Below are 17,540 nucleotides of genomic sequence, written 5' to 3' on the forward strand. Positions count from 1 at the left end.
AGTTGGCAGAACTTAAAAGTTTCCTGTAGACTACTGTATCAGAATTACTGGCTGAGCAAATTGGTATAACTAAGGAAATGTTTTTTCCCCGAGTTATGATACAGAATCGGAATTGAATGAGGAAAGGTGTTGAAGGATGGCTAACGATAAATCTGTTTTGAGTAGTTGAGAAAGGCACGTAGGGTGAAAGTGCCAATACAGCTGCATGGCTTTTTGTATATGTATATATGTGTGTGTGTGTCTGTATGTGTGTATATATATGTCTATATATAGATGGAAAGTTAGATATATGTATGTGTGTGTGTATATATATATATATATATATATATATATATATATATATATATATATATATATATATATGGGTATACTTTGATAGAAAACACATTTCACTGAAACTAATTTCATCAAAGCCTCATTTCACTGATAATGAATTCCCTGAGCACAATTCACTGAAAGCTCACTTCACTGAAAACTCATTTGACTGAAACTCATTTCATCTAAACAGGTATAGACCGTGTTCCCCACTGTAGTGCAAGCCTGGAGTTAGTATATATATATATATATATATATATATATATATATATATATATATATATATATATAGTTTGGGGGGGGGCACAGCACCCCACATAGTTTGGGTATATATTATTTTCAGAAAGAGTTATTCATTTGACTTGTAAGAAATCATGTCTGTGGTTTACAACATTTAAAATAGGTGGGGAGCTACGCCTCCACCCCCCCCCCCTTACTTTATATACTAACTCTAGGATCGCAGTACAGTGGAGAACAGGGCATATACCTGTTTAGACGAAATGAGTTTCACTCAAATGAGTTTTCAGTGAAGTGAGCTTTCAGTGAATTGTGCTCAGGCAATTCATTTTCAGTGAAATGAGGCTTTGACGAAATTAGTTTCAGTGAAATATGTTTTCTGTCAAACAAAGTAGGCCCATATATACATATATGTGTGTGTGTATATACATATATGTGTGTGTGTGTATATACATGTGTGTGTGTGTGTGTGTGTGTGTGTATATATATATATATATATATATATATATGTATATATACTCACACACACTGGATATAAAAAGTGTGCACACCCCTGTTAAAATGCCAGGTTTTTGTTATATAAAAAAATGAGACCACAGTAGATCATTTCAAAACTTTTCCCACCTTTAATGTGACCTATAACCTGTACAGTTCAATTGAAAAACAAAAATCTGTTGGGGGAAAAAATATAAAAAATAAAAAATGTACAGTAAGCTGGTTGCATAAGTGTGCGCACCCTTAAACTAATACTTTCTTGAATCACCTTTTGATTTAATTACAGCATTCCGTGTTATTGGGTAGGAGTCTATCAGCATGGCACATCTTGACATGGCAATATTTGCCCACTCTTCCTTGCAAAAGCGCTCCAGATCAGTCAGATTGCGAGGGCATCTCTTGTGCACAGCCCTCTTCAGGTTACCACACAGATTTTCTTTAGGATTTAGGTCTGGGCTCTGGCTGGGCCATTCCAAAACTTCAATTTTCTTCTGGTGAAGCCATTCTTTTGTTGATGATTTGGATGTATGCTTGAGGTCATTGTCGTGTTGAAAGGTGAAATTCCTCTTCATCTTTCTAGCAGACACCTGAAGGTTTTGGGGCAAAATTAACTGGTATTTGGAACTGTTCATAATTCCCTCCACCTTAACTAAAGCCCCAGTTCCAGATGAAGAAAAGCAATCACAAAGCATGATACTGCCACCACCATGCTTCACCATGGGGATTGTGTTCTTTCAGTGATATGAAGTGTTTTATGCCAAACGTACCTTTTGGAATTGTGGCCAAAAAGTTCAACTTTGGTCTCATCCGACCGTAACACATTTTCCCACGTGCTTTTGGGAGACTTGATGTTTTGTTTTGCAAATTTTAGCCAGGCATGGGTGTTTTTCTGTGTAAGAAAAGGCTTCCATCTTGCAACCCTACTTCATATTCCAAACATATGGAGAATATGGAAGATTGTTGTCACATGTAGTGCACAACCGGTACTTGCCAGAAATTCCTGCAGCTCCTTCAATGTTGCTGTAGGCCTCTTGGCAGCCTCCCTGACCAGTTTTCGTCTTGTCTTTCTATCAATTTTGGAGGGACGTCCAGTTCTTTGCAACGTCACTGTTGTCCAATATTTTCTCCACTTTTTGATGACTGTCTTCACTGTGTTCCATGGTATATCCAATGCTGTGGAAATTTTTTTGTACCCTTCTCCTGACTGATACCTTTCAACAATTAGATCCCTTTGATGCTTTCTAAGCTCTCTGCGAACTATGGCTTTTGCTGTAGCAGGTAACTGAGTAAATGTCAGAAAAATCCTACTAGGACAGCTGAACTTTATTTGGGGTTAATCAGAGTCTCTAATTTATGGCAGGTATGTACCCAAGAAGACTGAATGTTGTAATTAAATCAGAAGGTGCTTCAGCATAGTATTAGTTTAAGGGTGTGTGCACTTATGCAACCAGCTTATTGTACATTTTTCATTTTTTATATCCCCCCCCCCCACCAGATTTGTTTTTCAATTGATCTGTACAGGTTATAGTTCACATAAAGGTGGGAAAAGTTTGGAAATTATTTATTGTGGTCTCATGTTTTTTATATCAAATAACCTTGGCATTTAACAGGGGTGTGTACACTTTTTATATCCACTGTATAGACACACGTTTCTGATTTGTGTACATACAATAAATGTATGGATAAATCTGTACATACATTTTCTGTCTCTATACATGCGTGCACACACCTGTACAAACAGGTTTCTTTGAGAGGAAGTACAATTTTAACAAAAAGTGAAAATTCTGCATTCATTGATCGTGTGGTGAGGTCTGCTTGCATTTAACTGTATCCAATTTCCTGCAGATGGTAGATGTATATCGAGCTCATCAGCACTCCTGTTTTCTGTATCTGGGTAGTATCCTTGTAGATGAATATGGAATGGAGGAAGGCTGTCAACAAGGCTTGCTAGACATGCTGCAGGTATAGTAAAACTGTTTATATATGTGTTTTTTTTTTACATAATTAGCACACTGCAGTGCAAGTATTAGTTTATATTTCTGCTGTATACTTGTGTGATATTTTGAAATCCTGCTCAACTTTTGTCAAAGAAAACCTTCTGGGACTGTTTTTAGGTGACTGTTTCATCAGAACCAAATAACATGATGTGTCTACTCAGGTACGAGTCAACAACATTACTTAGGTTTTTCCAGTAGCCTTATTCCCGATGCCTCCTATTGCTAATGTTCTCATGTCATGCACATTTGTGTATAATGGTTGTCAATAGTTACGCTGTTGACTGCTTTCAAGCAAAGAAGTAGAAATTCATGAGAGTTCACGCTTACTGCTTCCATTATATTTTAGTTAATTAAGCAGTGATGTTGGCTTCATTATCTTGGGTGGCTGCGGTGGTGCAGCTGTTAGCATTGCCACCTCACAGCAAGAGGTTCTCCGGTTCGATCCTCAGCTGGAGTGCTTTCTGTGCGGAGTCTGCATGTCCTCCCTGTGGTCGCGTGGGTATCTCTGGTCTGCTTCGGTTTCCTCCCACATCCCAAAGACATGGTGTAGGTGGATTATACACTCTAAATTGACCCTAGACGTGAGTAAGTGTGTGTGCCTTCTGTGGAAGGTTGGGCACTGGGCTGGCAACTCGACACCGTAAAACTCGTCTGCCAATCCTGAGCGCACAGGTGATCCGCTGTGGCAACCCCTACCTGGGAAAAAGCTGAAAGAAGTTGGCTTCATTATCTGCTTTCTTGTCTTCCTTCTTCAAGCTAAAACTTGAAAAATGTTCATCTATACAGTAGGTACTACTCCAAGACAACCTACACAAGTGTTCCTTTCCCATGGGGTTTGATCCCAGCATAATTTGTTTTTGTCAGAAATTAATTTTTCTTGTGAAGTGTCTTTGGAACAAGTTTTAAAAAAAATAGAAACCTTAGGGAAAAAAAGAGCAGCTAGTATAGTCAAAGTAGGCCTTTCCTTTTCTATCTGTTTTCTCATTGTCATGAGCAACCTCAGTTTTCAGAGCTATATAGGTTGCCTTCTTGGCAAATGGTAGATTGAAATTTAGATGTCAAGTTATACATTTTGGAGAAACAAAGAAAAAATGTTGGAAAAAAGCATTTTTCCAACAAAGGTAATGCTAGTAGTTGACCGCATTTCTTCATCCTTATGCTTACCAGTTCCCAATGGAAAAATTGGCTCACAGTTTTCCTAAGCAGTTGCAAAATCCATGGGTTGTAAATGGGCTTAGATACCTGGAGAAAGGTGTGCAACTCCGACATTGTAGGATGGAACAACTTAAGGTCAGTCATGATGGGGTCTTATTCTTTGCTTTATTTGTTCATTCATTTATTTTACTTCGGTCTTGGTTTCCCCAGTAAATGTATGAAATCTTTTACCTGATATTCTTACAAACGTGTACACTTGTGTCTGTAGTCATATTCATGTCATATTCTCAAGTCTCTTGGTGCTTCAACTACTAGCATTAATGCTTCTCCAAGAAACTAGGCTGAAGATCTGACTGGAAAAAAAGTGGAAGAGTTCAAGGAAATGCTTTGGGCTTTAGTATCTCAGGAAGAACTGGAAGTAGGATGAATTGAAAAAGAATGGCAGCACCTCAAAACAGCATGTGTGAGAACTATGTAACAGATCTGTGGTCAAGCAAGTTATGGAGATCAGGTTCAAAAAGAAACCTGATGGTAGAATGCAGAAGTCCAGGAAATCATCAGTAGAAAGGAGGAGTGCAGGAAAAAGTGGGATGTAATGACAGACCAGGCCAAGAAGGAATATTGGTTGGCTAACAAGGAGGCCAAGAAAGTAGTCACCAAAGTAAGGAACAAGGCATCAGAGGCAGTCTACCAGCTTCTGGAAAGTGACTCCATAAATGGCACAAAGAAACTCTGTAAGGTTGCAAGGCAATGTCATAAATAAGATGGTCACTATATACCTATCGTAAAAGATGCCAAGAACAACCTGCTTACATCCGAGGGAGATGGAAGTGGTATTTCCAGCAGCTTCTGAAAGAAGAAAACCCCATAGAAGCTGTACTGTCCCAGACACAGCATATGATGGAAGAAGAGGAGCCCACCCTAGAAGAGGGCAGGACAGCACTAAGGAAAATTAAGTCAGGGAAAGCAGCAGGCTCAGATACAGTTACTCCAGATATGATCAATTTGTTGTGAGTTAAGGGAGAAATGCCTTCAGAGTGTATTCATAGCATCATGGAGAGATGACTGGAAGATAAGCATTCTAGTACTAGTGCACAAGAACAAAATGGATATTCACAATTGTGGGTAATACAGAGGTATCAAACTTCAATCCCACTGCATGAAAATTTTGGAGAGAGTAATTGATAAATGAATATGCAGATAGGAGATGTGCAGTTTAGGTACAGATAAGGATGCAGTACAACCAACCTGATGTTTGCAGTGAGACAGATACTTGAGAAGAAGCTGTGGATGAGGAAAGAGTTCAGCTGGGCATTCCTAGATTTGGAGAAAGCATATGACAAAGTCACAAATGATAGCAGATTTGAGTAGTCCTGCAATGATTTGAAGTCCCAGAAACATTGGTAGAATTGGTGCAGGTTGTGTTTGAGGACCCAATGACAAAAATACAAACAGTATTCGGACTTGCAGAGGGGTTCCAAGTAGTAGTGGGAGTGTGTCAAGGTTTTAGCTCTGAGCCCACTGCTGTTTATACTGGTGATGGACTAGGAAACTGGTTGGAGGGAACAGATCAACAAAGTTAGTGTTTGTAGATGATGTGCCATTACAGGCAGTCTCCTAATAAGAACTGTAGCAGATGATAGGGGACTGGAATGCAATGCATAACTGAAGACACACTGGATGAAACTGAGTACAGATAAGACAGTTGTAATGGAAGCAAATGAGGGAAGCAAAAGAAACTGAAAATTGAGATAGAAGGAAAAATAGTGGAGTAAGTCAACAGCTTCAGGTGTCTGGGAGGGATGATTTAGAAAAAGGAAAGATCGAATTAGCAGGTCAAAGTTAGAATCAGAGGGGCTGCAACCAACTGACACATTATGTCGGGTTGTGTATGATAGAAGAATGCCAAAGAAACTGAAAAGTGAAGTGTATAAAACTGTGGTGCAGCCAATACTACTGTATGATACAGAAACCAGGGCAGTGAAGATGGAGCAATTGAGAAAAATAGAGATTATTGAGATTAAGAGCCTGGGATGGGTGGTAGGATGTACAATGTGTGCCAGACAAAGAAATTAGGACATCAGAGCAGAAGCCCAGGTGACTCTGTTTGCAGAGATGGTCAAATAGAACAAGATTGTTTGTTCAGGCATGTTGGTTCATAGGTAAGCTCTAAGCTAGCTGCTTTTGCAGACCATTTTATGCCAAGACATTTTCCCATTTGTGCTTGAAATAACTGCCCCGTTTCATTATAGACCCATCCCATGGTCGATAATTATATATTATGCGTAATAAGAATAACTGGGATCATACTGTAGATAATTTGAAGGGACCCATGCATATGTGATAAAGCATTTAGGAGCTTCCTCTGTTAGTAGTACAGAGGGCAGTCCTGGGGTATATTTTCTGTTTTCCATCCATAGATCTAAGTTGCAATTGAAAATGGACAGGGATTAACTTTATTTTATGTGGATAGGAAGTCTGTTCCACGGGAGTGGTATATTGTGCAAAATATACCTGTCCCTCCAAACTGTTCTGTTTGTTACAGAAGAGGGTTAGATCCTAGGCCAAGTATTTCTGATGCCATTTGACTTACTGATGTGTAGTAAATACATCAGTAATGGGTCAGAGGATGTTCAGGAAAGTATATGATGATCAAGTTATATGTTCAGGAAAGCAGAAGACAGTCTGGCAAAGATGATTTGGGACTGACCGGAATATGGCAAGAGAAAATGAAGGCATCCAGCAGAGAGATGGATTGAGAGCGAGAGAGACCACAAGAGACAGCTATGCATGACTGTCTAAAAAAGGTAGGATAGTGGCAATTAATTAAGAGAGGAGGGGACAGTTGACATGACATTCTACCCTAGGTAGAAAATAAGGAAAAGGGGGTTGATGATGATGGAGAAGAGGGGATTTTTTTATTTTTAAACAGTTTTTGAATTATCACTTGTGACATAGGCACATTTACATTATATAAAAGTAATAAAACTATATTAAGTTAAAATTAAACATTCTGCTTCACATATATTGCTATATGTCATATAACCTAAGTAACATTACATAAATTATTCAATTCTTGCCCGTTTTTTTAAACAAGAAACATCTTTATTAAACCATCACTTACGACATAAGCAATTATACATTTATATAAATGAAAATAAACTGCACCGATACAATCCTAGTTGCAAGCGTTTTACATCACAAACCATACTGACATGCTCCTAGTTGCAAACAGTTTACATCACTTATAATCTACACAATCGTTTAGTGAAACATTGCATAGCTCATTTAAGTCCTACCTTCTTTTAAGCCTAATTTCTCCCCTGTATGTATTATTCCAACAGTTCCTATTTTTTCCTATGTAGTTTGCTCTACCTTTTTCTACAGATCTCAGTTCCAGTTGTTTCGTCTCTGTTAATATATTCACTACTTCTAATATAGTTGGTTTAGATTTTGATTTCCATCTTCTAGTAATTGCTTTTTTGGCAGCCACCATAAATAGAGACAGTGAGGCCTTGCCATTTCTAGGCAATTCTGATTCATAGCTCAGGAAAAATCATCTACCTTGTCGCACCAAATCTGCCCACCCAGCATCTCTGACCATGCATCCCACAGGGAATCCTTAAAGTCCACCAACTCACTGCACTCCCAGAAAATATGTTCCCTGTTACCTTTTTCTTCCCCTTCACACCTACAACATTTGCCATCTACATGAGGAACAATTCTGTGGAGTCTACTTGGGGTATAAAAATATCTGTTTAAACATTTTCTAGCAAAATCCTGAGTCATCTAAATTTTGTTGCATGTTTGGGAGACATGCATATTATCCTCCTATCACTTCTTTGCAAATTGCTTAACCAGTCTCTCTTCTCAATCCTTTCTAACCTCCTCTGATTGATTCTTATAGTTATCATGCAATGTTGTATATGCTGTACTAATTATTCTTTTTTTAATGGCAGCAGCTGTTCTAGATTTTACTGAAACTGTACCAGTGCTGGTCTTTCGTTTAGGATCCCCCTATTTCTTTCTCTTTGCCTATACTCTGATATCAATCCTTGATAGTGAAGGCAGTCTCTAACCTGCAGTCCAAATAAATTCTTGACATCTTCCCATTCTGTCATCGTTCCCTCTCTAGTTATTTGCTCCCAATACTTTGGTTCCTTTCGCCAGTTTTCTCCAGTAAATTCCATCCCCCTCTTGCCTATGGTCTGTATCCCTAATTGCAGTCATCCCTATCGGCAGGATCTCCTTTCTCCATTCCCGTGTTGGCTTAGTTCTTAGAATACTTTCTGCTACATTTTGGATATAATAATCTGGGTGATTATTGTTGTTCTCCTTAAAGGCCTGCATCCAAAATCCCAGTCTGTCCTTGTTTCTTGAGTCCCCCCCCCCCCCCTCCGTTTCATCATCATTCATATCCACTTTGAGTTATAGTTTTCTGCTTGTGCTATGTATGGGAGCCATAGCTGTGTATCACTGAAATACCCCTCCAAATCGGGTGTTCCCAATCTGCCCTGTTCAACTGGAAGAAACATCTTATCCCATTTGACTCTTGCCGTGTTCCTCTCCCAGATAAAGTCCTTCAGCTCATTACTAATTGCTCTCCACAACTTCTCCTCTAGTTGATAAAAATATCACTGATCTGTGCATAAGACTGAAGGGACTAAAAACATTTTGACTGCTTGTATCTTACTATCCATTTCCATGTAACAACCTGACTTGTGCACCTTTGCTTCACCACTACTTTACAGATTCAGTTATATGTAGATTATTATTTATTCATAGGATCATAGGTGAGGCCCTTACAAGCCTAGCCAAGAATTTAGCCCATGTTTCAACAAGTCAGCACCCTATGGCACTGTCCAGCAGGGACATAGGTGGAATCCCAGGGGTGTATTTTCTGTTCCCCATCCAGTTATCCAGGTTGCCCTTAAAAGGTTTAATGAGGTTCTCTGTTTTACATGGAGAGGGAGTGTATTCTGTAAAAGGGGGGAGTCTCTGGGACACAAATCTGTTCCGCCAACAAGTCCTATTGATGTCACAGACCAGGTTGAGGTCTTGCATGTGGGTTACTCGAGTGGAGCTTGACTTGCGGATATGCAGCAGTCCCATCAGTGTGGGTTCTGAGATTGCTTTGTATGCCAGACAGAGGTCACCTCTGAGGAGTCTGTAGGAGACTGAGTAGAGGGACAGGGCTTTTAGCCTGTCTGCGTAGGGTAAATGTTTGAGGCCCTGGATCCTCCGGGTGTGGAATCTTTGTGGTCTCTCCAGCTGCTGCATGTACTTTGTGAGGTACATGCTGAAAAGGGTATTGTATTCAATAATCAGCCTTATAAGAGAAGAATACAGGGATGTCATGACCACCTTGTCCCTGAATGAGATACCCTTACTAATGAGGTGGGCCATGTGTAGAAAACTTTCCCTACAATGGAGGCAATATGGTGGTCAAAAGTCAGTCTGCTGTCAACCTGGGTTCTCAAGTCCCTCACGACTGATTGCATGCTTAGTGCCTTATTTTCAGTGTAATAATTTGTGGGGATGTCATTCTCTACAAAAGGGATGATGATGATGCATTTTTTGGCATTCAGTTTGAGGCACCAATCATTTGTTTGGGTGAGACCCTCTTGGAGGATGTCCACATCACTAGGGGAATTGATGATATCACCCAGTTTGCAGTCATCTGCAAAGTTGGTCAGTCCGGTATTATCTGGAGTCATCTCTGTATTGCAGAAGAATGAAGCCCTAACTGTGACCCAGAAAACCTGGAATCAGCTATCAACCCAAGTAATAGACAGGACCAGGGAGGGAGTAATTGGCCATTACCAGCTCAACCATCCTTATGTGATGGTTAATCTGTCTCATTACAGAACTGGTTCCTGATGGATAGATTGGTGCATGGCATATGAGCTGAGGACATGTGTTGGAGTCTGACATGCCATTTTCATGTGATAGCCTTCCTGGGACATTTGTGGGAATGTGCATACCCACAAATGAAAGCATAAGCAGGTCCTTATATGTGTGAACATTCACATCAGCTCCTGGGGTGGGTTCATAGGTTCATACTAGGCTATCTGCCGTAGGGCATTTATAAGCCTAGCCAGAGTGTGTATGGCTTTCGCCACCCATTTTAAATTAATTTTGCTATGCTCTTTTTCGAGGTTGGTATACTGTGCCTCTGTCTAACAGTGACACAGAAGTGATGCCTGGGGTAAACCTACGATCTCCCATCCACTCATCAAGATTCCTCTTGAAGAGAGTCAATGAGGGACTCTGCCTAACCTGGACGGGGATTTTATTCCAGAGTGAAGGGAGCCTCTGGGTTATGAATCTGTCCCTCCAGCATGTCCTATTTATTTCAGTGCTGAGGTTTAAGTCCCTCGAGCGCGTAGCTCGATGGGATTTGGATTTTCTGAGGTGCAGCATGTCCATTAATTCCGGGTTGGACATGGCTTTATACGTCAGGCACAGATCGCCTCTGAGCAGGCGGTATGCCACTGAGTAGAGCTGGAGTTTCTTTAACCGGGCAGCATACGGCATCTGTTTGAGCCCCTTGATCCTCTTGGTGAGGTACTTTTGGGGTCTTTCCAGTTGCTGCAGGTGTCTGGTAAGGTACATCCCAAAAGGGGCATTGTACTCAATTATGGGCCTGATGAGGGATGAGTAAAGAGGCACGATGACCTCCCCTGATCTAGATGTGAATTCCTTCATGATTAGGTGGGCTATATAAAATGTTTTTCTAACCACTTTGGCCACAAAGTTGTCAAATAAGAGATTGCTATCAACTTGGGTCCCCAGGTCCCTAATTACTTCTTCTGTACTTAATGGATTACCACCTATGTGGTAATTTGTGGGCACTTTGTTTTTGCCAAAGGGGATGACTATACACTTTTTGGCGTTTAGCTTGAGGCCATGGCTCTGGCACCAGTTGTCTGTTTCTATGAGGCCCTTTTGGAGGATGCTTGTGTCGGCTGGAGAGTCTGTTATGGCGCCCAGTTTGCAGTCATCTGCGAACTTGGTCAGCCACAGTCCTTCCATGTTGGCCTGTACCTCCGAGAAATATATACCGAACAAGAGAGGTCCCAAGACTGAGACTTGTGGGACGCCACTTGTAACTGGTTTGGAGTCTGACATGGCTCCAGCTATTCTAACCATGTGGGTTCTGTCCTTGAGCCAGTTTGCAACCCATCTAGTGACATAGGGGTTTATATTTAAGCTGGTGAGCTTATCTATAATGCCCGGGTGGGGTATTGTATCGAAGGCTTTTGCGAGGTCCAGGTAGGCTGTGTGGACCACCTTCCCCTTGTCAATGGCCTTGGTGACTGTTTCAAAGAAATCGACCAGGTTTAAGAGGCAGGATCTGCCCTTAACAAAGCCGAACTGGGTAGGATCCAGTGTCTGTAGGTCCCCAGTATCTTTATTTATAAGGTCCATGATAATCCTTTCCATAGCTTTGCAGACCAAGCTAGTGAGACTTAATGGGCGATAGTTTCCAGGATCCGTTGAGGCACCACCTTTGTGGAGAGGGACCACTGTTGCTGTACGCCACTCTTTGGGTACATATCCTGTAGTAAGGCTGAGATTGAACAGTAGTTTTAGGTTTGGGTTTAGCTCTTCTTGGAGTTCATGTAGGATGCAGCCCGGGACACCGTCTGGTCCCATTGATGCTGTGTTTCTTGCTTTGGAGAGGGCAGCTCTTACCTGAGCATCTGAGATGTCAGGGGGCAGCACTCTGCTGGGATAGATATTAGCCCTTTTGGTGGGGAGGGGGGGGAGTTTGCGCTGAACCTGTCAGCTAGGATGTTGGCAATGTCTGTGGGTTCGGTGTATTTTTTGTCATTTTGGACTAATTCTTAGCATATCTGGGAATTCCCACCCAGGTTCCTAACATAACTAAAGAAAGCCTTGTGATTATCCTTAGTGTCCTGTGCAATTTTTTTCTTGAAGCTGGCCTTAGACGATTTTATGAGTGCCCGTAGTTTTTTGCTAATACTGATCAGAGATGCCTTCCCTTTTTGGGATTTTGCTCTGTCATGTAATAGCTTCCTCCTTCTATTGTATAGTTTGTTTATGGCTGGGGTCCACCAGACAGGACGTCTGCCTTTGGAGGATTGGGTCTTGGTTTTATTTGGGATTGCATGATCCATGCATTTCTGAAGGTGTTCATAGAATGCGTTTATAAAGAATTTTGTGTTCTGGGCCGTATTATCCACAGGCCCGGGGGCTTTGAAGGATTCCACCTCGGTTTTGAGGAGTGTGAAATTTGCTTTAGAGAAGTTTTTCACTGTGGTTTTCTGGGTATGGGGTGGGGTCGGGATGTGAATATCCAGTGAGATTAGTTTATGGTCTGATCTTACCAGTGAGGGATACACTTCTGGTCTGGAGCATAGAGTCCCCATGTTGGTGATGATCAGGTCCAGTATGTTTTCCCCTCTTGTGGGAGTGGTAACAAGTTGTTCCATAGCATTTGAGTTTATAAATTTTAGGAACCTTTGGGCTAGGGTGTTGGAGCTAGAGTAATGCTCCCAGTCTGTGGTTGGGTAGTTGAAGTCACCCAATATAATGGTGTTTGGAGAGACCTTCATATTTTCCAATGTTCTCAGGAAGGCCGAGTAGGGTTCCTGGGTTTGGGAGGGTGGTCTGTAGCAGGCTATAAACTGGAAGGCAGTTTTACCCACTGTTAGTTGCACATGGATAGTCTCTGATGCTTCTGCTGTGCCACCAACCTGGAGGTGTGGGTATCTTTGACGAATATTGATACTCCCCCTCCTTTTGTGGTTCGGTCCAAGTTTTGGGGCCGAAAAGCATGGTATGAGGTATAATCTGGTAGTGCTGGGGTGCTTTCGAGAGCCTTGAACCAGGTTTCTGTTACTGCACAGATATCGATGTTCTCCATGCTAAGGAGAGTTTCGAGTGCGTGCATCTTGAGGTTTAGACTTCTGGCGTTGAGTAGCATTACTCTTAGTTTCTTATCCCTTGTGATACCTATGGAGGTGGGTTTGTCTTTTGAGCCTTGCCTAAAATGGCACTATGGGGTAGCAAGAGCCTTTGCCAATATCCGAAAGCCCAGGGGTGACAGGTGCAAGCCATCCCTAGCGAAGCATTGTGGCTTGTCGAGCATGTCATCCCAGGCTGACAGGCATTGGATCCCCTTTGAATGACACCAATACTTAAGCCAATTGTTGAAATTGATAATCTTGTCTTCATACTGTGGCATCATTCTTGGTGAGTGTAAGATGCTACTCAAGGTCAGGGTCATACCGGCCTGGGCTACATGCTCAGAGAGCTCCTCTATGTCTCTTTTCATGTAGTCCAGGGAGGTACGTCTCAGGTCATTCACACCAGCATGGACAATGACTGAGTCATATTTGTACTTGCCTTGGAGTGACCTGAGTGCTTGTGTTATGTGGCAGATCCTAGCACCAGAAATGGACAAAACCACTTGACTGCCTGTATGGTAGCCATGACTGTCTCTCGCACCTGTGGTGGGATGTAAATAGGCACAATTACAGTAGTTTCCAGGTAGTCAGCAAGTATAGAAGGCCAAAAAAGATTAAGAAGTAGAACATTTTGGACTTATAAGATGGCAGCTTTCTAATCAATATGTTAATTAGAGCAATCCCAGTGTGACAAATGAAAATTTGTTAACTTTCCATGCCCCCCCCCCTTTGTTTTTATCAGTTTGGGGTAAAATTCAGATGTCTTTCTATTCCTATGTTGAAGTGTTCTGCATATGGGTTTACACTTCTAGTCTTGCGTATATACGGCCAGTATCCAAAAGCTTTCAGTCTTTCCTAGGTGCGCGAGACATCAGGTCTAGACGAGAGTACATGGGCTATAAAAGTGATGTCTGCACGCACCAGCCTGAGAACTTTCTAGCCGCCAGTCATACACCAGGTGTACCTGCTTTCGCTGACGACCGATTCAAGTTTCAAGCTAAGTACCCTATTGTGGACCTTTTCAGTTCTTCCTTTTGTATTACTGCCTTTTCATGTCATCTAGAAAGGGTAAATGTCAGTGCGGCTGTCAGATCCTTCACAAAGACACCCACGATAAGTGTTTGTTCTGTCTTGGACAGTCGCACAATTATAAGGCCTGCCCTATTTGCCAGGCGTTCGTTCCGAAAACGTTGCGCAGTCATTTGAATGCGCTCAATTTGTACTTGGAGAACCAACGTCTAAAACAACTTGCTTTGCATATGGGGGGCTCATCGGATGTCGCCTCTGAGCCACCAAAAAAATGAAGGCCATATCTTTACTGCCTGTAACTCCCGGCCGGTCCACAGCCAGTGGCTGACATCTGCCTGGCCTTAGGATCTGGTCCCGGATCCGCCGCACCGGATGTCGCCATACCTCTGAGGAAGCCATACTACAGGTGAGTGAAAGCACATCCACAGAGGCTATTCCTGCAACCATTTCAGATGCCGGTGGGAACTGGTGTGTTCAGGGGAACCTTTCGATTCCCTGTCTCAGACTTTCACACCCACTCCTAAACAGACGCCCTTTGGGACTCTCAAGAGGAGAGAAAGAAAGGAAGCGTATCTCTCAGTCAACAGAAAGTATTCCAGACTAGCAGACCTTTAGCCAAAGCCTTTTCTCAGCTTTTATGGCCCTGAGGCCTACATCAGCTGCTTCTGCTCCTCGATTTTCTGCTCCTCTCCTTAGTCCTAGGCCTCAGCCTGCAGAGACCGTTTCTAAGGAAGAGGATATCTGTTCAGATTCCTCAGATGATTCCCTCTCTTACAATTCACAACTCTCTTCTCCCTTGGAATATGGATCCCCAGAGGAAGAACCTATAGACCCAGATTCCCCTATTGAAGACTTAACCTTCTCTGAAACTATTTTTAAATTGAAGGAACACTTCAAATGGGAATCCACAAATATGTCTGAAATACAAGAGAGGTACTATGACCTCATTCAAATGGAAACACCAAGCCCTCCGGCCATTCCTCCTATACTGCCTGTCTTTTTAGATGCCTTTTCCTCTGCATCTCTCTATCTGGACTCTCAACCTTCTGCTCCTCATAGAGCCGGCAGACTCTACAAAGTCCCAGATTCAGCTGAGCACTTAAGTCCCCTCCTGCTAATTCAGCTACCATTTCTGTCTCCACAGACAAAGCTTCCAAACTCCTGCCTACCACCACCATTCTTCCTGCTGACAAAGACAGCAAAACTATGTAAAGGCTAGGCAAAATGATTTACACCTCTTCCACTTTGGCATTTAGAGCTACTAATTACCAGACTCATATGGAAAAGTATGCTCTGTCTCTTCTAGACTCTGCCTTGCAACTGTTGGCGGTCATTCCAGACTCCTCAGCCAAATCACCTACGTCTTCTCTATTGGCTCTCACATCCCAAGTCACCAGGCATTCAATTAAATGTAGTTATGATACTGCAGAATCCTCAGCAAGGTGAGCAGCTTCAGCTTCTGCACTTTGCAGATACTCCTGGCTGCGCTTGCAACCCCTGCCAGATTATTTCAGAGCTAAGTTCAGTGATGCACCACTTGACAATACTGCCTTATTTTGCTCAAAAGTATGCGATCTTTTCAAATCCCTGCAACAAAAAGAAAGAGAGATGCATGATCTTAAGCATCTGCTAGTTTTCCCTGTACCTAACTTTTACAGGCACTATCCTGCGAAAACACAGTTCATCAAGAAACACTCCAATCCTGTTCCTCAAACTAGACACAGGCAAGCAAGAAATAAAAATCCTTCAGCTAGAGCACCTTCCTCCTGTAGTCAAAGGACACCCTTTCAGGACAGGGCAGGTAGTGTCTGACTACCTGACACTCCTGCCTCCCCTACCAGCTGCTGCTTCCGTTTCACTGTCTGCTCACTTTTCCCATTGCCTTTCTGTTTGGAATCAGGAAACTTCGGACAAGTGGGTCCTCTCCATTCTCCAAGATGGTTACTTCCTGTCATGGATTACCTCTCCAATAAGTCTAGGCAGGCCACGACCTCCTGCTCACCAACTGCCCCTCCTGCTACCAATACTACAGTCCCTTTTGAACCAGGGCAGTATGGAAAGAATTCTTCCCTCTCAATTTAGAAAAGGGTTCTAGTCAAGGATTTTCTTGGTTCCCAGAAAAGAAGGGCCATGGAAACCCATCTTAGACCTTTCAAGGCTCAATCCTTTCTTAAAGGTGCCAACTTTCAAAATGCTGACCCTGCCAGGTCTATTCCCTCTTATTATGTGCAAAGGCTTCCTAGCTACACTAGATATCAAGGATGCTTACTTACATATTCCCATAAGTCCCATGCACACAAAATACTTAAGATTCTTAGTGGGCTCCTCACATTTGCAGTTCTCTGCCTTGCCTTTTGGACTTTCAGCCGCACCCACAATCTTCAGCAAATCTCTGGCTGTGGTAATGGACTTTTGCAGGACAAAAGAGATACAAATATTCGCATACCTGGACAAAATGCTTTACAGGCTGCCAGCCGAAAAACACTCCTAACCCATATCCAGATGTTCTTCGTCTCACATTGCTGCAGTCATAACCTGTGGGTAGTCCGCTGTCTTCGGTCGGCCCGAATACCAAAGAGTTAGGCTGGCGTCGGTCACGGGCGCCTGGAACTGACGTCAGTACGTAGTAGTACTTAAGTGCATGACCGATGCCATATCCTCAGTCTTTCTTGCCGCGTGGTCCGAAGCAGAAGCAGTGTTTGCAAGTGCCGTTCGGCGTTCTGAAATTTTCAGTTTTCGAGTTTCAGACCGAAGACCAAGTTGGGCTAAGTACCCCGTTGGTGAAAATTTTTGTCTTTTCTTGTCTCAGTTAATCCGGATGTCAGAAAAAGTTAATAATTGTATTTCTTGTGGGAAACAGATACCTCATAGGGACTATCATTCTCTCTGTATTCCTTGCTTAGGGCCTGAACACGACGTAGTCGGGTGTCGCTTTTGCGCTAAATTTAATAAGCGCACCATTAAACGCAGATTAGACTGTGCTAGGCTTGTTTTCGGTAAGCGGTGTAACTACAACATGCCGTCGGATCCTCCGACGCCCTCTACCGCAAAAAAGCGTAAAGATAAATCCTTAAGGTCTAAACCGGATGAGTCGTCCGTTGCGGACGCCGGTTCTGTGGAATCTACAGTTGAATCTGTGGATCCAGCCTAGGTCTCGGCTGAATCCCAGGGGGAACCTTTAATTTTACAGGAGTTGGCCTCTCAGGAGTTAGGTCAGGCCGAGGGTGCTTCTCAAGTTTCTGTGGTTCCATCCTTACAAAAGGTTATTAGGCCTTCTACTTCAGTCACTAAAGGCCCTGCTAAGGCTAGACCTGGTATTTCTGGTACGGGCCACAGCCCTGGTTCTTCGGGCTCTGTTCCTAAAAAGCATATGTTG

The 17,540-nt window shown here is 42.5% G+C and overlaps 1 protein-coding gene across 1 annotated transcript in view; it reads left to right on the plus strand.

Moving 5' to 3' along the window:
• The window catches only part of TNPO3 (transportin 3), a 2,808,908-nt gene that overhangs the window by 1,788,486 nt on the left and 1,002,882 nt on the right, over positions 1–17,540 (plus strand). The window contains exon 16 of the mRNA XM_044088630.1: positions 2,893–3,009. Within this exon, the coding sequence (XP_043944565.1) occupies positions 2,893–3,009 (117 nt within the window). The remainder of the gene's footprint in view (positions 1–2,892; positions 3,010–17,540) is intronic.

The sequence above is a fragment of the Protopterus annectens genome, chromosome 11.part0 (assembly GCF_019279795.1).
Source record: "Protopterus annectens isolate FY-2018-M chromosome 11.part0, PAN1.0, whole genome shotgun sequence".
Classification (NCBI taxonomy): domain Eukaryota; kingdom Metazoa; phylum Chordata; order Ceratodontiformes; family Protopteridae; genus Protopterus; species Protopterus annectens.